Genomic DNA, 22,258 nt, shown 5'->3' on the forward strand with positions numbered 1-22,258 from the left:
ACGTGGTCCGTCCCATGTGTAAAAACATTGAGCCATCCTGGTTTTACAGCCAATAGTACTTTGCATTCTGGGACTTGCAGTTTCATAATTCCCCTTGCAAGTGTGGGTGTCCAGGCAGCACCATAGAAAGTACCGTTGTCAAAAAAGCCAACACATGCTGAAAGTGTTGCAGTTGACATGTGCCACTTGTCACTATCATCACTTGTATGGCTGACCTGGGGCCAATTCCTTAGAATCTGTGGGCACAGAGATATGAGGGCAGTTTTACCACCCACCTGGAAATGCCTGATTCACAGAGAAGACTTCTGGGGTGAGGGTATGGGCTGACGGTGGGGCACTGAAGAAACCCACCATCAGTCACGCCTGGGATGGGCTGACGGTGGGGCACTGAAGAAACCCACCATCAGTCACGCCTGGGATGGGCTGACGGTGGGGCACTGAAGAAACCCACCGTCATTCACGCCTCGGATGGGCTAGATGTGGGGCACTGAAGAAACCCACCGTCGGTCACGCCTGGGATGGGCTGATGGTGAGGCACTGAAGAAGCCCACCGTTGGGCTACGCCTGGGATGGGCTGGAGGTGGGGCACAGAAGAAGCCCACCGTTGATCACGGCTCGGATGGGCTGGAGGTGGGGCACTAAAGAAGCCCACCGTCAGTCACGCCTGGGATGGGCTGACGGTGGGGCACTGAAGAAGCCCACCGTCAGTCACCCCTCGGATTGACTGGAGGTGGAGCACTGAAGAAGCCCACTATCAGTCACGCCTGGGATGGGCTAGAGGTGGGGCACTGAAGAAGCAAACTGTCGGTCACGCCTGGGATGGGCTGGCGGCGGGGCATAGAAGAAGCCCACCGTAAATCACACCTGGGATGGGCTGATGGTGGGGCACTGAAGAAGCCCACCGTCAGTCACGCCTTGGATGGGCTGACGGTGGGGTACTGAAGAAGCCCACCGTCAGTAACGCATGGGATGGGCTGAGGTGGGGCACTGAAGAAGCCTACTATCAGTCACGCCTGGGATGGGCTAAAGAAGCCCACCGTCAGTCACGCCTGGCATGGGCTGACGGTGGGGCACTGAAGAAGCCCACCATCAGTCATGCCTCGGATGGGCTGGAGGTGGGGCATTGAAGAAGCCCACTGTCGGTCACGCCTGGGATGGGCTGGAGGTGGGGCACTGAAGAAGCCCACCGTCGATCACTCCTGGGATGGGCTGGAGTTGGGGCACTGAAGAAGCCCACAGTCAGTCAAGTCTGGGATGGGCTGGAGGTGGGGCACTGAAGAAGCCCATAGTCGGTCACGCCTGGGATGGGCTGGAGGTGGGGCACTGAAGAAACCCACCATCGGTCATGCCTGCGATGGGCTGATGGTGGGGCACTGAAGAAGCCCACCATCAGTCACGCCTGGGATGGTCTGACGGTGGGGCACTGAAGAAGCCCACCATCAGTCACGCCTCGGTTGGGCTGCAGGTGGGGCACTGAAGAAGCCCACCATCAGTCATGCATGTGATGGGCTAGAGGTGGGGCACTGAAGAAGTAAACTGTCGCCCACGCCTGTGATGGGCTGGAGGTGAGGCACTGAAGAAGCCCACCGTCAGTCACGCCTGGCATGGGCTGACGGTGGGGCACTGAAGAAGCCCACCATCGATCACGCCTGGGATGGGCTGACGGTGGGGCACTGAAGAAGCATGCTGACGGTGGGGCAATGAAGAAACTCACCATCAGTCATGCCTCGGATGGGCTGGAGGCGGGGCACTGAAGAATCCCACCTTCGGTCACGCCTGGGATCGGCTAACGGTGGGGCACTGGAGGAACCCACCGTCGGTCACGCCTGTGATGGGATGGAGGTGGGTGTCAAGGTCTGTAGTTTCTTCCCCCTGAGTTTCCTCACCTGGGTCTTCTGTGGAGCTAGACGCCTTCTGTCTCCTCCTTCTATCCTTCTTGGGGTTCTCCGCTTCTTCGTCTGTCTTGGTGGTCCTTCTTCCCTTCTTGCGCTCGTAGAGGTAGGGACGGTCTCCACCCGAGGCCACCTTGACCGTCGATAGGACAGGCAGTCAGGTGAACCCAAGTGAGCCCGTCCCCTCAAAAAGGGAAAAAGCCTGAAGAGGCAGAAAAAACCCTGTGTTGCTGCAGGTAGTATTTTCCAGACAGAACTGGAAGTGGAAGAGGCTGGTACTGTATTGCACGGGACCGGAACAGTAGAATCCAATTGGCTGTGGTAAAGTCTTTGGTTTGTCTCTGGAGGTAAGGATAGCCAAGCAGGTCGTAGAGAGAATGACTGGTGAGTTCCTAACCAAAGAGATATGGGACACCACAGAGAGATGAGGCAGGAAGGAGAGGGACCCCGTCAGAAGTATGGATTGGCTGGGTAAGAAAGTATGACATCGGGTAACTAGATAAGAGGGAGAGAGTGTGTAAGAGCGACAGATGGATGACTGTAGCGGAAGCAAAGGTTAGAGTGAAGGAAAGGAAGAGAGAAAGAAAGAGAGAGAGTAAGCGAGCGAGAGAGAGCGAGAGAGAAAGCGAGTGAGCGAATTATAGAGTGAGAGAGAGAGATAGACAAGGGATAAAACAGTGGCGGACACCGTACACACCGCGGACGGGTGCCAGTGAGACCGAGCAGACAAAGGGGAAACGCAGACATGCCAAAAACGGCAGTAGAAAGTAAGCAAGTATAAAAGAATTCGTATCCGAAGATGGAACCTGATACATGGCTGCGGAGAGGCTGATCGAGAACACAGGTAAGCAGGAAGGATCCTGAGAGGGAAAAGGAGTGAGGGAGACGACTGTGAATAAAATAAATACCCAGTCGGGAAGGTAAGGGAAAATGAGATCAGCGGGAGCACAAGAGGAAAAGTACAGAAAAACGGGCACTGCTACGCGGGCGAAAGTCTTGAGACCAACGAATGCGAGTTGCAACGCGACTCGCAGGGGGCATAGCCTCCTTAAATACCTGCAGCCCAAAAAGACTAGAATGTCACGCTAACCTGCCGTGGAGACCTAATAGCGCCTCCATCTTGCCCATATTTTCCACGGCCGCGGTGTGACAGTGGGGCACTGAAGAAGCCCGCCGTATGTCACGCCTCGGATGGGCTAGAGGTGGGGCACTGAAGAAGCCCACTGTCAGTCACGCCTGAGGTGGGGCACTGAAGAAGCCCACCATCAGTCACGCCTGGGATGGGCTGGAGGTGGGGCACTGAAGAAGCCCACCGTAAGTCACGCCTCGGATGGGCTGGTGGTGGGGCACTGAAGAACCCCACCGTCAGTCAAGCCTGGGGTGGGGCACTGAAGAAGCCCACCATCAGTCACGCCTCGGATGGGCTGGAGGTGGGGCACTGAAGAAGCCCACCGTCAGTCACGCCTAGGATGGGCTGGAGGTGGGGCACTGAAGAAGCCCACCATCAGTCACGCCTGGGATGGGCTGGGGTGGGGCACTGAAGAAGCCCAATGTCAGTCACGCCTGGGATGGGCTGGGGGTGGGGCACTGAAGAAGCCCACCGTAAGTCACGCCTCAGATGGGCTCGAGGTGGGGCACTGAAGAAGCCCACCGTCAGTCACGCCTGAGGTGGGGCACTGAAGAAGCCCACCATCAGTCACGCCTGGGATGGGCTGGAGGTGGGGCACTGAAGAAGCCCACCGTCAGTCACGCCTCGGATGGGCTGGAGGTGGGGCACTGAAGAACCCCACCGTCAGTCACGCCTCGGATGGGCTGGAGGTGGGGCACTGAAGAAGCCCACCATCAGTCATGCCTGTGATGGGCTGGAGGTGGGGCACTGAAGAAGCCCAATGTCAGTCACGCCTGGGATGGGCTGGGGGTGGGGCACTGAAGAAGCCCACCGTCAGTCATGCCTCGGATGGGCTGGAGGTGGGACACTGAAGAAGCCCACCGTCAGTCTGGGGGTGGGGCACTGAAGAAGCCCACCATCAGTCATGCCTCGGATGGGCTGGAGGTGGGGCACTGAAGAACCCCACCGTCAGTCACGCCTCGGATGGGCTGGAGGTGGGGCACTGAAGAAGCCCACCATCAGTCATGCCTGTGATGGGCTGGAGGTGGGGCACTGAAGAAGCCCAATGTCAGTCACGCCTGGGATGGGCTGGGGGTGGGGCACTGAAGAAGCCCACCGTCAGTCATGCCTCGGATGGGCTGGAGGTGGGACACTGAAGAAGCCCACCGTCAGTCCGGGGGTGGGGCACTGAAGAAGCCCACCGTCAGTCATGCCTCGGATGGGCTGGAGGTGGGGCACTGAAGAAGCCCAATGTCAGTCACGCCTGGGATGGGCTGGGGGTGGGGCACTGAAGAAGCCCACCGTCAGTCATGCCTCGGATGGGCTGGAGGTGGGACACTGAAGAAGCCCACCGTCAGTCTGGGGGTGGGGCACTGAAGAAGCCCACCGTCAGTCATGCCTCGGATGGGCTGGAGGTGGGACACTGAAGAAGCCCACCGTCAGTCACGCCTCGGATGGGCTGGAGGTGGGGCACTGAAGAAGCCCACCGTCAGTCACGCCTGGGATGGGCTGGAGGTGGGGCACTGAAGAAGCCCAATGTTAGTCACGCCTGGGATGGGCTGGAGGTGGGGCACTGAAGAAGCCCAATGTCAGTCACGCCTGGGATGGGCTGGGGTGGGGGAGGGAACTGAAGAAGCCCACCGTCAGTCATGCCTCGGATGGGCTGGAGGTGGGGCACTGAAGAAGCCCACCGTCAGTCACGCCTGGGGTTGGGCACTGAAGAAGCCCACCATCAGTCACGCCTCGGATGGGCTGGAGGTGGGGCACTGAAGAAGCCCACCGTCAGTCACGCTGGGGATGGGCTGGTCTGGAGGTGGGGCACTGAAGAAGTTCACCATCAGTCACGCGTCACATGCGTTCCTGACACTTGCACAAGCACTGGATGTCGGGGCCCATGTGAGCTGGGACACTGGAGTCCAGCCCAGTACCCGCATGGCGACAGTGAGTACATTTGTAGCTATGCCTTTAAAGGGCCTGACACTGCAAATGCATATTTGACATTTCCACCCCCATTTGTGAAGTACGTCTATGAAAGGAGATAGACATGTCATTCGAAGCATAAGCGTTTCTATGTTGGTAGGTCACTGCTGCCCTGCTCTGCAGTGTCCTCGGGACCATTAGGGCTGACCAGACTCAAGGGAAAGAGCGATAGCCTGTCCCTAGGCCACGTGCGAGATTTGCTGTAATCTCCCTCTGCGGGTCTGCTGGGGGTGGGGGCTGTTTGGCATTATGCATGGGCAGATTCACTTTTATGGATCAACCCAACCACAGAATGTGGGTGTTTTTTTTACTTGTGCGTGTGCGCATCTGCAAGGCACACGCAATTGTGCGCACACGCAAATGAATTGGACCCTATGTTTACATAATGGTATACGCCTTTAATTGTCGCCTCGGTCAGTTTCCAATAAGTAGCATACTTTGTCCCAGCTGCCTCCTCGCATTTCTCTCTCCTTTGGAAGAAATGCTGCCCCGCCCAGAATTATCCATATTTCGTGTTTTGGCCATAAGGTGGCGCTTCACCTTCAAGCAGATGCTACTGCATTGCAGTACAGCTAGGGCGAAATGGCATATGAGGAGGGACACGATGCTTGTAGGTGTTGTTAGGTTCTTTACCCACCCATTGTCTGCCCATGGCCATGCTAAACCCTATGACCATGCCCACGCCGATCAACTTCTGGCCCTTCCCCACCCAAAACACACCCTCCAGTGATGTCTTTTATCTAGCTTAATTCCACATTTGAGCTCCAGTGCCTGCCAGTGTTTCTTTAAAGCAGTCTTCTCCGACTTAATGGTTTAATTGGAGCTGTATACGTGATATTGGTGTAGTAAAAATGTCCTAGCCAGGTCTGCCTTCAGTCACTTGATTTATACACAGTATGTGCATTCTTCACTGAAGTCCTATTACAAAAAAACACTGGCAAAGCCAACTGTTCGGCCTTTTGGCTCAGTATTAGATACGCATTTACCAGCCACTCAAATGATATGCCCAGGTGCTTGCACGATTTAGCAGTTTTTAACATTAATGGCCCGTTAGTACTATTACAGCAGTGCCTGGTAAGTGCCTTTCCATGTTAACCCAAAAGCCAACTCTGTTGGCGTTGCCAATGCTTGTTAGTGTTTGCATGCGAAATGACACTTGAAAATACACTTCTCTGTCTGGTTTCGTTACCGCCGCGTTAATGTCTTTTGCTTTGAATGCGCTTGTGTTTTTTAGGCCGCTGGATGTTCCGGAAATGAAAGCATGTGCCAGTTTCCTTCGCCCGTTTTCGGAAGCGTGGAAGTGACCACGCGTTGCCGTGTTAAACTGCACACGGGGGCGATTGAGCAGGAATGCGGGGCGCTGGAGTATCTCCCAGACCCCCAGTTTATTTCATATCAGATTCTGGAAAGCGTCTTGAACACCGAAATGGAGATAAAAATACGGGTGAGTCCAACATTGTCATACATCCCAGGCGTGTTCATGCATGTATTGTTTGCCATAGCACACTGGCTGCAAAACAAGTCCCGGGTAAGAACGCTGGATTTAAAAGTACTCCGGAGAACTCAGATTCACAAGTGGTGTTCTATGGCCAACACCCAGTGCCTTAAGTGACCCATTAAGGCTGAAAGTGTGAGGCCGCTGGAAGCTGAGGCCGTTTTCCTGAAGACTGAAACTCAAAACACCCACAGCTTCACGTTTTCCCCATAAAGGTGGCGCTCGCCCACAGGCATCTCCTGCTTAAAGGGATGCTTCGCAGGTGCAGCGCCACCATTATGGCTGAAAGGCATTTTTTTCTGAAGCTTGAAGCTTTCGCACACGAGCGAGAGCTTCAGGCTTCAGAAAAAAATCCTTTTCGTGTAGTGGCTGGCAGGGGAGATTAGTGGGCCCCGGCAGGGCCCTCCCTCAAAACGACATTTCAGAGCCTGCCGGCCGAGCCCCGGCAAGCCCCACCCCACTTAAAGCCCTGCGTGAACACCGACTGTATTATCGTGGGTTGCAGGGCCAGCAGTTTACCTATGTATCTAAACAAATGTTTAATCTCGCAAGAATGTGTCCATCTGCCAATCGGATGATAGTAGTTTTGTTAACCGCTGTGCTCTTACCCTAGTCTAGTTATATTCCTGACTTGCTTCATAGCACACAGCATTAGTTAATCCTCTTAATGTTTCCTGTTGTGATACTTGATGTTGTCCGTGTGTTAAATATTTAGTTTTGTGCTTTGGAGGATGTGTTGGTTGTATGATTTATGTTAAGTGCGCCCTGATGCCTGCAGGCTTTCGGCGCTATATAAGCATACAAATAAACAAATAAATCGGTAAAACCAGGGGGGGATACCAGGTATTTGGGCAGCGATAGAAAAGCAAACCTGGTTTAGGTAGTGGATAAACAGAAAAGAAAAAGCGCTCTATCGCTGGCAGGGTTTGGAAAAGTCAATTCCTAGAGGGGGGGAGGCGGAGGACCACTCAAAATACCACAACATGAGAGTTGTAGAAAAACACAATGTACATGGAAAACTGAACCTGAAACTGTGAAAACCTATACAAACATTGATAACAGTACAACAGTATTTTTTTTATTTACTTGATTTAATTAACATGTCATTTTTACAACAGTTTTAATACATACAAATTAAAACCTTGCTAAAAGCCATGATACAGGAGTAGCAAACATTGAATCAAGTGCCCTGTGTATAACACATCACAGGTGTATGCAAAGTGCATATATAATACAGTTTAATTTTAAGATCAAACTGTACAGTGATGTACCAATAGTTAATAAAGAGCACACAATATAGTAATGCAAAAACAACCAACCACAGTTGTTGCTAGCAAGAGAGGATATCAGTTTGGGCAGTGCCTCTAATGGCTATGTGGAATATTAATGTATCCTAACACAACTCTTCATTTTGTGTTACCCTATATCCCAAGTTACTTCAGTGTCCTCTAAAGGAAGGGGTGGGTGATAAGGAGGGGCAGGAGGATTTAGGGAGGCAAGTGTGATACAAGCACACAGGTGTGGATGAATGCCTATTGCTCGAACCTAACCATCGATTTTTTTTGCTCGATTTTTTTAACCAAATGTTTTACCACAGATTGCTGGGGAGATCCCAGCAACCTCCCTACCCATGCCCCCACCCTCTCCCCTCTGCCCCTACCCCATTCACACCACCACCATCAATACTGCCTGACTCCAACCTACCATCTACATTTTGGTGGTAAAAAAACAGTACAAAAATCGAACACGGAACAATTCGATGAGTTACTCTGGAATGGAAGAAGATTGGTTGCAGGTGCTTAGACACACATTATTTGGGCAGTTAGCTTGAGTAACAAGGCCTGGTGAAATAGTAATGTCTTTAGAATTTCAAGTCACCAACAGTTTCAAGTGTCAGAGAATCGGGGAGTGTGGGGTGGGAGCGGGGTTCTCTCCAAGCACCGGTCGCTTGTTGGCAATATGTTTGTGCTCTAACCATTCAAGGGAATGGTACATTTATCGATCGTTAGTATACTATTTACATTAAGGAACCCCTCAAAAGCCCACTCATGCTAAAAAGCACCCCCACCCCATCCCAACAGATAGCTCAATCATCCTAGAGGTGGACCCTTCCACAACAGATCTCCAGTGGCAAAGACCTGATCTCCCAAAAAAAGCCATTAACCATAGAGCACTGGAAGACCCCTTATTTAGACCTCACTGATTATATGATATAATGTGGCATTTATAACGCGCCTGTACACAAGTGTTTCTAGGCGCGACAAGAACAGGATGGGGAAACTAAAAAAAGAGGACAAAATAACAATCTTACTAGGCCTTGTGTCATTCAGATCGTGCAAGTGCGGGGAAGAGGGAACGGGAGAAGTGCCAGGGGGAGGGGAAGGGGAAGTGCAATGAACTCACAAGTGCAGCCAGCGGGTGGCTCATAAGTGCAGAGAGAAGGGACTGTAGGCTTGCAGATACAGACCCTTAAGTGCTGGGGAGCCCGAAGGCAGTGCCAGGACAACTGAACATGCAGGAGACTGGACCTGAGTTCAGAGGGTGACCAGGTGACCAGTGCCCGGAGCAGTCAGGTGCATCAGCAGGGGAGAGGAAGAGAGAAAGCAGAAGCGAAAAAAGGACGGTCTTGAGTTGCTTCCGGAACCAGAGGTGGTCTGCTCCAGTTTGAGAGAGGCATGGAGGCTGTTCCAGAGGGAGGCCCCTGCCGTGGAGATAGATCTGCCCCCAACGCTTTGCTTGGAGAAGCGTCTGACCCTCAGAGAGTTGGAGGTGGATGAGCAGAGAGCTCAAGAAGGAAGATGTTTTCGAAGAGAAAGTTGGATGTAGAGTGGTCCCGGCGCCAGAAAGCCTTGTGGATGATGCAGAGAGTCTTGAAGTTGATCCCTGCAGCCAAAGGGAGCCAGAGAAGAGATTTCAGAGCTAGAGAGATACGATCCCTGGGATTGAGGCCAAGGACAAGTCTTGTCGTCCTGTTCTGGATAAGTTGTAAAGGACAAAGAGTAGAGGCAGAAAGATTTAGAAAGAGGCTGTTGCAATAGTCCAGCCTAGAGAGGACCAGCGCTCCGGAGACAGTGAGCTTCTGAAGGAAAGTGAGAAAAGGAGGAATACCTCTGAGGAGGTGAAGCTGATCATTTGACTTCTTAGAGTCATCAGAGATGTGAGGAGAGAAGGAGAGGGTGGAGTCGAAGATGGCACCGAGGGTCTTAGACTCACGGGAAGCAGCAGGAAGAGGGCCCAGAGTGGGGCAGCCTGAGATACCGGTGCCCCATCTTTAAAAGCCCACTCACCCTAGAAAGCCGGACCTTAAAACCTCTCTCATCCTAGAAACCTGTCCACATTGTAAGGCCTCATTAATCTTAAATAGCTATATCCCACTTAAAACCATACCAAGCCTAGATACCTACATCATGTTCCCATAATATCTCACTCACCCAAGAATGCTGGACCGTACAACTTTACTGATCCTAGAAACCTGTCCACATTGTAAAGCCTCATTAATTTTAAATAGCTGTATCCCCACTTAAAACCATACTGAGTCTAGATACCTACACTCATAAGACCTCACTCATACTAGAAGGTTGAACCCCTCCTTATACATCACTGTTCCTAGATATTTGGATCGCCATTAAGACCGCCCTTCCCCTAGTCAGCTGTACCTCTTACAAGCCCTCCCTTATTCTGGAGAGCTCTACCTCCCTTAAGTCTTCACACACCCCAGAAGGGTGTACATCCCTTAAGTCTTCAGCCCCTCCCCCATCCCCAGAAGGTTCTACATCCCTTAAGTCTTCAGTCATTCCGAGGAGCTGCCCCTGAATTAAGTCGTCAATCCTCCTGGAAGGCTGTACCTCCCTCAAATCTTCACACATTCTGGAGAACTGCACCTCCCTCAAGTCTTCACTAATCCTAGAGAGCTGCACCTCCCTCAAGCCTTCAATCCTCCTGGAAGGATGTACCTCCCTCGAGTTTTCACGCCTCCTGGTAAATCTTACCTTCCCTAAGTCTTCACTCATCCTGGAGAGTGGTGGTATCTCCCAAGAGCACTCCATCACCCTGGCGAGTGTTACCTCCCTTAAGTCTTCACTTCTCTTGGAGAGCTGCACCTCCCTTAACTCTTCACTCCTCCTGGAAGGCTATACCTATAGTCTTCACTCTTCCTCGATGTCTGGAGTACTTTAAACCATTCTACCCTCACCTGAGACCTCACTAATCATATATAGATGTACCTCCTTTAAAGACATGCCTATTGAGGCTCTCCCTAGTCGGATATATCCTTCCTTAAAGGCTCTCTCATCCTAAAGAGGTGTACCTCCCTGAACAGCTCACTCCTAGGAATCTGTGTTCCTCATTAGTACCACAGTCATGATAGATAGACAGATAGAGCTGCTCTTTCCTAACAGCTCACATGTTCTATAAAGCTTTACACTTCATTAGCACATCGTTGGGGGTGAGCAAACAATCAGGTTTCTCTGATAACTAGCTTTATGACTTGGTATAAGCCTGCGCTCCAACTACCAACCAAGCTGTTGGTTGCTTCGGCCCACACCACCTGCACCCCTCTACCCGCACTCCTTTCCACTGCATCAAATTCCTTCCCCTTTAAACAAATGTATACCACTTGCCTTCCTCTCGAAATGACGTCCCCACGGCCACACCTGGAGGACAATAATTTACTTGGCCTCCGACAATCCAGATTCCGGCCCAGAGTATGCACCGAGACAGCCCTCCTGGATCCGAAAATACAGATGGATGAGGCGAAAGACAAAGGCAAACTGGCCATTCGAAGGGATTGTGTCCTCCGACGTATTCCTCATCTTAGATATCTCCTTCCAGCTCTGCTGGCCTCGGAAAAATCTTTTCTCTAGAGGGCGCTGCGCGTCGACGTCCTCCAAGTCGATGTCCCTCGACAGCCGCCGTATCGACGTCGACGTCATCCTGCCTACAAAGGCCGCGCGCAGCGTCCGTTGCTCAGTTCCATTTTTCCGCGCTTACTCTGTGCCTCGGAATACCGTTGCTCAGTTTTTGTCAGGTTAAATCTATTTACCTCGAGTTATTCGATCCGTACTCGATGGCTTCTTCGTCGGAACCGACAACTCCTCGATCCGGTTTCAAAAAATGCCGAGATTGTGGGAAAAAGATGTCGCTGACTGACCCTCACAGAGTTTGTCTGTGGTGTTTGGGAGCTGAAAACCATTGTTCGGGGTGCGAGGACTGTATGTCCATGACAGCTCAGCCCCTGAAGGAGCGTAGGGGGAAGCTGGAGAAAGGTAAGACTTTTAAAGCTTCTTCTTCATCGACGAAGTCGAGACATTCGTCTCCTCGTCACCATTCGCGTTCCATGTCTCGGAGTGGGTCCCATCACTCCTCGAGATCGAAGCACTCGAAGAGGAGACGTCGAAGATCCCCTTCTCCGTCTTCCTCTTCCTCTGTTTCACCAAAAAGAATCCCTTACCCCACGAAACATAGTTCCCCGGCTGAATGGGAGGAATTCCGCAAAAATATGATGAGCGTCTTCGAGAAAGCGGCCTCGACCCCCTCGAAGACTGCCGAGAGCGATGCTCTGGTCGAAAGACCCGAAGGTCAAAAACGCCGCGAGTCGCAGTACCCGGCGAAGGAAACCTCTCGAGCGCATCTCGAACCCTCGAGTAGGACTATGACCTCCAAACCTTCCTCGAAGGTTCCGTCGACGCCGTCGACGAAGGTTCCGTCGACGCCGAGGTCGGTGTCTTCGACGCCGTTGTCAAAGGGACCTTCGACACACGGGTCTGTCGACTCGACGCCAGCTTCGACACCGGCGTCGACGCCAAGAAAAGTCACGGTCACGACACACCCAGTGACCATCCCCTGGTCCTCGATGACGATAGCTTCGAGATTGTCGAGTAGAATCCCAATTCTGTCGAGGTCATCGAGGCCTCCGCCTTTGTTTTCGACGCCACGCTCGAAGCCGTCGACGTCGGCGTCGACAACATCAACGTTTTCGAGGCCGATTATGACAAGTTCGGCACCCTCTGCCTTGGAAATGGGATTTACACCCTTTATGAGTTCAGAACAATTGAGAACTATGTCCTCAATTATGGAAGAGGGTGAATTGTCTGAACAGGAAGACACATTTGAGTTGCAGGGACCTGTAACCCCAATTAGAGAGGAATTTTCCTCTGAAGAACGCAGGTTAAAGGATCTTCATGATTCCTTACATGAGGCAAGTGGGTTAGACACTTCCCATGAGGTGGAGTTTGCTAGGCCAGACCCGGGGGATCATGCTGAAACCCCCTATAGAGCCTTAATGGCCAGGATCACAGAGTTTATGGGGTGGTCTGCACCTTCACAATCTTTCCAACAAGATGACCTCACAGATATTCTTGACAAAGGCCCACAGGAGGATCCTGTGGTGCCTTTTCATAAAGCTCTTCAGAGGAAGATTATGACGAACTGGGAAACCCCAGATGTCGTCCCGGCAGTAAATAAAAAACTGTCTACAAAATATAGGGTATCCTCTACAGACCCGGAGTTTTTGTCAAAACACCCATCCCCAGAAAGTCTGGTGGTACAGGCAGCATCTTCTTCCGATGTCAAGACGGCTTATCCTACCGTCCCACAGGACAGGGACGATAAAAAATATGATGCTATGGCAAAGAAAGTTTTTTCGGCATGTAGCATGGCGTTAAAATCTGTTAATGCTACTTGCACCCTTGCTAGATTCAGCCATACACTTTGGGAGTGTGCTTCTACAGCGGCTGACTGCATCCCGGAGGGAGAAGAAAGGGAGGCGTTCCTGAATATCATACAGGACGGTAAAGACGCTATGTGCGAATCCCTCCAGACGGGCATTGATTCGGCTGACAGTATCAGCAGAGCAATGGCGGCAAGTACAACAACCAGGAGATTCGCTTGGTTGAGAAAGTCTGGTTTTGCCCCTGATGTGCAAGCCAGGCTCTTGAACATACCATTCGATGGCTCTTCTTTGTTCGGAAAAAAGGCGGATGACAGTTTAGAGAAACTGCAAACTTCAAAAGCAGCAGCAAAATCCCTAGGCGCGGCAATCCGTCAGACACCTTTTCGTCCCACAGGAACCTCTGCGAGGGGCAAGTCCTTTCGCTTCTACTCCGCATTCGGAAGAGGTAGAGGACGTCCGGCTCAAAGGGGACAAAGAAGAACTACCCGAGGTGGACGGGGTAGATATTCAAAAGCCGCAGCAACAGCAGGTGCCTCTTTACCATCGGCATTTGCATCAGCCGCCCCAAAACCACTCTGAGGACTTCCCTCACAGGACACCTGTAGGAGGCAGGTTGACTCAACATCTGGCGGAATGGCAGGCTATTACGTCAGATGCTTGGGCATTGGAAACAGTTGCCCAAGGTTACTGCCTGCCTCTCCTATGCATACCACAGAGTCATCCACCGGGGATCAGCTCTCAGAAAGCTCCAGATCCGCTCCTCCTGCAGGAAATTTTCGACCTGCTAGTGAAAGGTGCCATAGAACCGGTACCTGTAGCGGAGAGGAACAAGGGCTGGTACTCCCCTTATTTTCTCATTCCAAAGAAAGACGGAGGACTGAGACCCATCTTGGACTTGCGAGAATTGAATAAATTCCTCAGGAAAGACAAATTCAAGATGGTCACTCTTTCTCAGATCCTCCAGGCCCTTCAGTTCCAGGACTGGTTGGTATCTCTGGACCTTCAGGATGCTTATTTCCATGTGCCTATCCATCTCAAACACAGGAAATACCTGAGGTTCGCAATTGGCAACTCTCACTATCAATTTCGAGTGCTGCCATTTGGGCTGACCTCCGCCCCGAGGGTCTTCACCAAGTTAATGTCGGTAGTGGCGGCAAGTTTAAGGAGGGAAGGGATTCACGTCTACCCCTACCTGGACGATTGGTTGTTCAGGGCTGTCTCTTCAGAACAAGCTCAGATCCAGCTGAATCACGTGTGCCACTCCCTTCACAAACTGGGCTTCTCCCTCAATTTAAAGAAGTCACAAATTATACAATCACAGAGACTCCAGTTCATAGGAGCGATCCTGGACACTTCCCTGGGAAAAGCCTCGCCACCAGAGGTGAGGGCTCAAGATATTCTACAGATGGTTACCAAGTTCCAAGATGCCCAACGTCTCCCAGCCTTCGACTTTTTGAGGTTGCTAGGCCTCATGGCATCCTGCATTTTCCTAGTGCCAGAGGCTCGCCTGAGAATGAGATCCCTCCAGTGGGCACTTGAGGACTCAGTGGTCACAATTCTCAGGGAGAATGACAGATCTTCTTCAGGTTCCCGACAGGGTGGCTCGAGACCTTCAGTGGTGGGCCTGTCAGGAGAACATTCTGAAAGGAGAACAGTTTTGGCAACCCTGGCCGGAGATAACAGTAGTCACGGATGCCTCACTCACGGGGTGGGGAGCCCACGCCAACGACTTGACCATCAGCGGTCGTTGGTCTCCATCGGAGTCCAGACTACATATCAACCTGTTAGAGCTGAGAGCCATCAGACTTGCGCTGAAGGCGTTCCTGCCAGCTGTACAAGGGAAAAACGTCCTGATAATGACGGACAACACAGTGGCCATGCATTACCTCAACAAAAGAGGAGGCGTAGGATCACTACCCCTGTGCAGAGAGGCAATGCAGCTCTGGTTTTGGGCAATCCAAGAAGGAATCTCTCTATCGGCAGTTCACCTAGCCGGAGAGAAGAACTTGACAGCGGACGCTCTGACAGGCAGAGCACAGTCTCCCACGAGTGGGAACTAGCTCAGGAAGTCCTTCAAGAGATCTTCGCCCTTTGGGGAACCCCTCATGTGGATATGTTCGCCACCAGCGTCAACAGGAAATGCGATCTGTTCTGCTCAAGGGAATTTCCCCCGAGAGGAGCTCTGGGAGACGCGTTCATAGTGGACTGGGAGTTTCCGCTTCTGTACGCGTTCCCACTGGTCCCTGTCATTCCTCAAATGATCAGGAGGTTGAGAAGATTCCGGAGAACCATGATCCTAATTGCTCCGGATTGGGCCAGGAGAACGTGGTACCCGGACCTTCTAGACTTGTCCATCTGCCCTCCAATTCGACTTCCACTCAAAGAGAACCTACTCTCACAGAAGGGAGGTCAGGTTCTCCATCCAGACATCAAAACCCTCAACCTTCACGCTTGGCTTCTGAAAGGTTGAGGTACAAGGATTGGGACCTCCCTGATGATGTTATAGAGGTGTTGCTTTCGGCAAGGAGGCCAGCAACAAAGTCTTTATACCGCTGCCGTTGGAACAGATTTTGCAGCTGGTGTAGAGAACAGAATATCGACCCTTTTTCATGTGGTACACCAATGGTTTTGTCCTTCCTTCTATATTTGGCGAATTCAGGCCTTCAAGTTGGCACCATTAAGGGCTATCTCGCAGCACTATCCATCTTTAAGCGCACTGCGGAAGAACCATCCTATTTCAAGTTACCCTTGGTAATACAGTTTCTAAAGGGGTTAACCAATGTTTATCCCCCAAGACCATTCCAAGTTCCCCTATGGGATTTAAACTTAGTACTAACTTTCCTGATGGGCACTCCATTCTTGTTCGCTAAGATTCCTTACCCTTAATACTGTTTTATTAATAGCACTTACATCTGCTAGAAGGGTGAGCGAATTACAAGCTCTTTCTTGTAAACCCCCTCACACAATATTTCACAAAGACAAAGTTGTCCTGCAAGTGAAGCCTAATTTCCTCCCAAGGTGGTTTCTGAATTCCATATCACTCAGAAGATTACCCTACCATCTTTCTATCCTCCTCCTCATCCGGGGAAAGAGGAAGAGAGGTTACACAGGCTAGACCCTAGAAGGGCTTTAAGTTTTTACATCAGTAGACTAGCCAGGATAAGACAGGCAGACCAGCTGTTTGTAGGTTACACAGGTCACAAGCTGGGGTTAGCAATAACTAAGCAGACCATTTCCAGATGGATCATTCTAGCCATTCTGGAATGTTATAAACTGGCAGGGAAAGAGCCCCCTCAAAACCTTAGGGCTCATTCGACCAGAGGTATTGCAGCTTCATCGGCCCTCAAAAGAGGGGTGCCGGTTAAAGACATCTGTGCGGCCGCTACATGGTCGTCTGTCCATACCTTTACACGATTTTACAATTTGGATTCCTCCTCCAGTCAAGAGACTAGGTTTGGAAGGACTGTACTGCATTCTATTCATCAATAGAAGACAGCGTGAAGTCAGTACTCCCTCCTCCAATAATAGAATACTGCTATGGGAGCCTATCTAAGATGAGGAATACGTCGGAGGACACAATCCCTTCGAAGAACAAGTTACTTCTTACCTTGTAACGTTCTTTCGACGGGATGTTCCTCCGACGTATTCCTCATCGACCCTCCCATCCATCCCCGCAGTTCTACTTCTCTTGTTGTTGCAGTTTACGCTCCTTCAGGGTGATTAGTCTAGTCCAGAAAGTATTATTGTGGGCTACAAAACGGAACTGAGCAACGGACACTGCGCGCGGCCTTTATAGGCAGGATGACGTCGACGTCGATACGGCGGCTGTCGAGGGACATCGACTCGGAGGACGTCGACGCGCAGCGCCCTCTAGAGAAAACATTTTTCCGAGGCCAGCAGAGCTGGAAGGAGATATCTAAGATGAGGAATACGTCAGAGGAACATCCCGTCGAAAGAACGTTACAAGGTAAGAAGTAACTTGTTCTTCTCCTTTTGTTAGACCTCTCGGCTGCATTTTATCTGGTCGATCACCAGATTCTCACTGAACATTTGACCACAGCAGCAACCTTCTCTATCAATGCATCCAATTGGATTAAATCATTAATTTCCATTCTCACCACCAGAGTCTTCTCGCCCTCTGCCTCAGCAGACCCAATCCCCATCCACTGTGGGGTGCCCCAAGATTCATGCGTCTTGCCAACGCTATGCAACTTATTCACAGAGCTCCTCTTCGACCGCCTTGACAACATGGGTGTCATCTGCACGAACTACGCAGATGATACCCAGGTTCTCATTACGCTGTCTGGTTGCTACGAAGCTGACTCTACGCTAATTAACAATATCTACTTGGAAATATAGGCATGGATGGCTGCCCACAGCCTCTGCATTAACGTTGAAAAAATTGAGCTCCTGATTATCGGCACGCAGGTCTGCCTTAACAAACTTGACCCACGGTATATGTCCTTCAATATTGACAGGAACCCGATCAAAGTTTCAAAGTTTCAAAGGAGATAAAAACACTAGGAGTTTATCTTGACTCCACCGTGTCCTTAAAGAAACAAGTGAGCTCCATTGCATCATCAACAGCCTACACCAACAAGCTAATCAATGCTTGTAAATCCTAATTGTCCCCTGCTAGTTGCATGACGTTAGCCAGAGCTTTAGCGCTTTCTAAAATAGACTACTGCAACACGCTATTCCTAGGATCTTCTGAACAAAATCTCAATAGAGTCCGACAAAACAACTCCTTAAGATCAGCACTAAACATCCAGCCACATCTCCAGCCTTAGGCAGAAATCTAACTGGCTCCCTGCATGATAGAATATCACTTCGTGCTTTAGCAATCACCCACAAATGCCTGTCCAACTCTGCCCCTAAATATTTGTCAGACAAGTTCTCCACATACCAACCAGCCCGACCCACCAGATCCTCCCAAACACACTTCCTCCTAGTTCCTAGGTTTCACCTAAAAACTGCAGGACGAGCCAGTTTCCCTGTCCAAGCTGCCAAGATCTGGAACTCCCTACCCCCCACTATTAGAATGGAACCCTCCTTCAGTGCTTTCAAAACCAGAGGAAAGTTCTGGCTCACTGATAAGACTAACAACTAAGCCTTAGGCTGCCTGTGGATCTGTATTTTGTCTTCATTGCTCTGATCGCTATGCCCTTATCTGCATTTGACTTCCTGACCTACCTGTCACCTTGGGCGACCCACCTGTTGATTTCCTATGTATGTTTATGGATGTAATTATGTTTGCCTGTAACATGTTAAGTTTTCCAGTGCCCAGTTACCTCAGGGTTAGGTGCGCGATACAAATAATAAACAAATACAAATGTGTTTTTGCAGTTGTTTATTGACAAAGCGTTCCATGATTCTGGCAAGGTAGGACAAGGTAGTAATAGGGCAGTACTCTTCGGAGAGTGTGGGGTGGGTCAAGGGATGTTTTTTTTTGTGGGGGGGGGGTGAGACTTGTCCAGTTTTGAATGCATAGGGGATAGCACTGAGTAAGAGACAGGAGTTCATGATGTTGAACCAGTGTGGAGTGAGGGTGGTGATGCAATTTGATGCATCTTGAAGTGGGCATGCGTTATCCAGGAAGTGTGCAGGTATTGATTTAGCATTGGGGATGATGACGGGGTGAGTGTTGATGGGATGGAAGCTGTCCTGTGTGTTATAATGTTTGGGAGCGACGGGTGGCAGTGGGAGAGCCGACGGGAGCGCTTGCCAGATGTGTATTTTGGAGTTGAAGTCGTCCCAGTTCCGGTGCAAGCACTAGACGAGGTTCGGGTCTTGCCTATAATGTGAGAATCCTAGAGCTGCAAATGGTGCTGTAAGCCCTTTTTTATACATTTTATCTTGGACATTATTTATTATTTTCTCTCTTGACTTGAAGGCGGCACTGGCACTGCAGCAGGCACCATAAGGTTCAGGTGTGGGCATGGACGTGGCGCTGTCCCGTGCATAGGCTGCACCTGCACATTGCAGAGTAGCATGGCACGTGTCCTCAAGACAGCTCAGTCAAGCGGCCCAGCCAGAGCGAGGGTGGCATGTGTGTCACTGTCAGCACCGTCCAAGACGGAGACGGAGTACACTGGTGCTCACTGCCCAACTACTAGCAGCACTCAGCACAGCAGCAGGTCAGTCAGGTCACAAGTCAACTGAGCAATAAAGCTAATAATAGATGATCTTGTTGTCTCCGGACTGGGCGGTGCGTTTTTGTGTCTCTGACTGGGTCCCCAGCGGCTGTGCTGTAAAAACCTTACCATGCACACCCGGAGCTGTAAGGGTAGAAGACAGCGCAAGGAAACGAAATGCAAACCATCGTGCCTTCCAAAATGTGCAAGTATGGTAGCTCAGCAGAGCAGAATTGTGTCTAGGGTAAAGCCTACAAAATCAGGATGGAGTAAAGTAAACCCCTGCAAACTGCACAATTGGGATGACACCTACAAGATAGATTTTAAGTATTATAACTGGGCAGCTGTGAAAATTAGGGGTTTGGGAGATGCAAAATGGGAGAACATTGCTTTGATGTCTTTTATGCATTGAGGTGCTTCAATAAAAACAATTTATATGAACACAGCCCAGCTACAATCTCCTCCTATTACTGAAGGGATTTTACCTCAGGCTGCTCGACATATTGCTGCATATGATATATGATGTTATTTATAACGCACCTGTACACAAGTACACGCCGGAGGTGGTGCAGTGCCTGCAGGTCAAAGGCTCCAATACGCCCAAGGCAGCATATTCGGGTAGTGTACACTCTGCAGAGCCCTGCACGTAATCTTCGGGTCCCAGGCTCGACATCTCAGGAAGATAGTTCAGTAGGTTGGTGTGGCCTCTGCAGAGATCTATTTGCAGCCCACAGGCTCAAAATAAAGTATGTCATTTTCAGTTGGTTAATAATTTACATATTGTTTCGGGTGCCAGGAGACGACTGACATTACCAGTGAGTCAGTTTGCTGCATATATATTCATAATATTATGCATGATTTGGTAAGCCGCAGGGAGCACCGGCCTAGACTGGCTACCGTATTCCCCAGCGCCTGGAGGTGTGTGTATTATTTTTATTTCACATTTGACAGCTGGAGAAGGAAACCCATTCCAGGCCGATATTGTTGGCTCACAAGGGTAATAAGATCCCACAAGCCTGTTGTGGAAATATCAGACTCACTATAAAACAAAAGGGGCAGAGCAGCGCATGGTTAAAATTCAACACACCACCTCTCCGGCTTTGTTTTGATAGCGTAGCGCCATAAACTCGCCCCCTGTGTCTTCAGGCTAGACCGCCGACTGAAGCGGTCTCATTGGCATTATGGCAAACACACCAACTCATGGTGACAACTCTAGGGGGTAAATGAGCAAGCAACGGATGCCTGAATCAAATCAAGCCCGTCTTTCCCAGCTTCAAGCTTTCATTCATGTGTTGTGTACCTGCGCTCCATACAATTGCAATTCACACGGAATTCCTCTCTGAATAGTTGGAAATGAGAAATTAAACCGAGGCAATGGCCTTGTTTTGAGGGTAATTGATTTCTTTACAATGTGAGCAATTGCATTTCTTTTCCTTCTGGTGTGTACTGTGGGGTGAAATATAGCACTGGATGCCAGAAATAAAGAGGCCAGAATCACTTGTGAAAGCCCACAGAAACATAAATCCAGCACAGAAACGATGATGTCAGGCATGAGGCTATGGAACTCAAAAACAGGCCTAAAATCTAAGGAAAGAAAGTGGGCCTGTCTCTAAAAAGTGCAAAGATGTGCGCATGCCTTTCGTGAAGGAAAAGAAAGACACGTGGCAATGATGTTTTGATTCTATCCATGGAGAGCTGCACTTACACATCAGGAAACCACGGTGCACAGTATCTTCAATGGGATTGCAGAATTGTGCTCCAAGCAGCTGAAGTGAAATGGAGCATTGCATGTAATTTAAATAAAAGAATGTCAATTTTATTTTTCCCTCCAAAGTGACAGTATACTAAGCGAAATGCCCACTGGACTTTCAAGCTTGGGCATGGTGTTCTCGTATACATGTACAATCCAGAAGTAATCAGCATGTATCTTGAAACTGTGTGCCTTATAAGATGTCATATAAAATGCATTTATGTACGAGTTTACAGGCTGTTAGCTGCAGAGTACATGGGCGGTAAACTTGAAATTAATCTCCAGGACCTCCCTCTGTTGCCCTGGAGATTCAAGCCTGGTCGTCTTCATCCATCATTGCCCTTCCTTAAAAATACAAGGAGAAATACATTCTAGATCAGAAATGCAGTGGAAACCAGATACAGTTCGGTCTTTTTAGATCAGAAATGTGGTGGAGACCAGATAAAGTCAGGTCTGTTCTGCAGCGCTTGTGACCTCCAGGTCACAAGTCCCATAAATAAATCTATTAGTGGCTCTTGGGCTTTGAAGGGGGAGGCGAAATCTAAACACAAATCTCTCTGCTTACGTCACATGCATGAAAGAGAAATGAAACTTAAAAAAAGGTCGGGCCCAGTGAAAGAGACTTGTGAAACTGCAGTTGATTAAAATGGGAGAAATACATTTTATTGCATAACATGGGCAGTGTACATGTCACAATGGTCATTTTAGGCTTTTGCTAAAGGTGACAATCACCCCCTTCTAACCATGCTAAAACAGTTTTGGTGGAATAAACACAACTAAAGTTATGAATGAAAATGTGATTTGGCCCTTCCTGTGATTCCAAGAGATGTGAGAGTTGGTATGATCATACCGGTAATAATTAATATATAGACTGTAAAATTGGCTATTTTTCACTGATATGGCTCCTGAGTAAATGAAGAAAAACTGTATCTCTGCACAGGAAGGACGTGCAGACTCCAGACTAGTCTTATCTGATTCGCCTTCAAATATAGTTCTCAAAAATGTTTTCATACATGTAAAGATTTGAAAATTTAGGATACTTGCCATGTTGAGATATTTTGTGAACTCAATGTAGACCTAGCCCATCTGTCAAAGTGAGATGATGAAGCTCTCTCCTCCCACAACAAACCCAAAGCGCCCCCCCATCCCCTTGTCCTGTCAGCAAACAGGTGGGGGGGGGGAGTGAACATTAACCAATCCCTTTTGCGGGAATAATGACAAGTTAGTGA

The 22,258-nt window shown here is 50.0% G+C and overlaps 1 protein-coding gene across 2 annotated transcripts in view; it reads left to right on the forward strand.

Moving 5' to 3' along the window:
* PLXNC1 (plexin C1) overlaps positions 1-22,258 on the forward strand; it is a 1,076,103-nt gene that overhangs the window by 514,688 nt on the left and 539,157 nt on the right. For both annotated transcript variants that reach the window (XM_069629799.1, XM_069629800.1), the window contains exon 13: positions 6,215-6,424. In XM_069629799.1, coding sequence (XP_069485900.1) covers positions 6,215-6,424 — 210 coding nt within the window. The remainder of the gene's footprint in view (positions 1-6,214; positions 6,425-22,258) is intronic.

This window comes from Ambystoma mexicanum, chromosome 12, assembly GCF_040938575.1.
Source record: "Ambystoma mexicanum isolate Mex_15411 chromosome 12, UKY_AmexF1_1, whole genome shotgun sequence".
Taxonomy (NCBI): Eukaryota; Metazoa; Chordata; class Amphibia; order Caudata; family Ambystomatidae; genus Ambystoma; species Ambystoma mexicanum.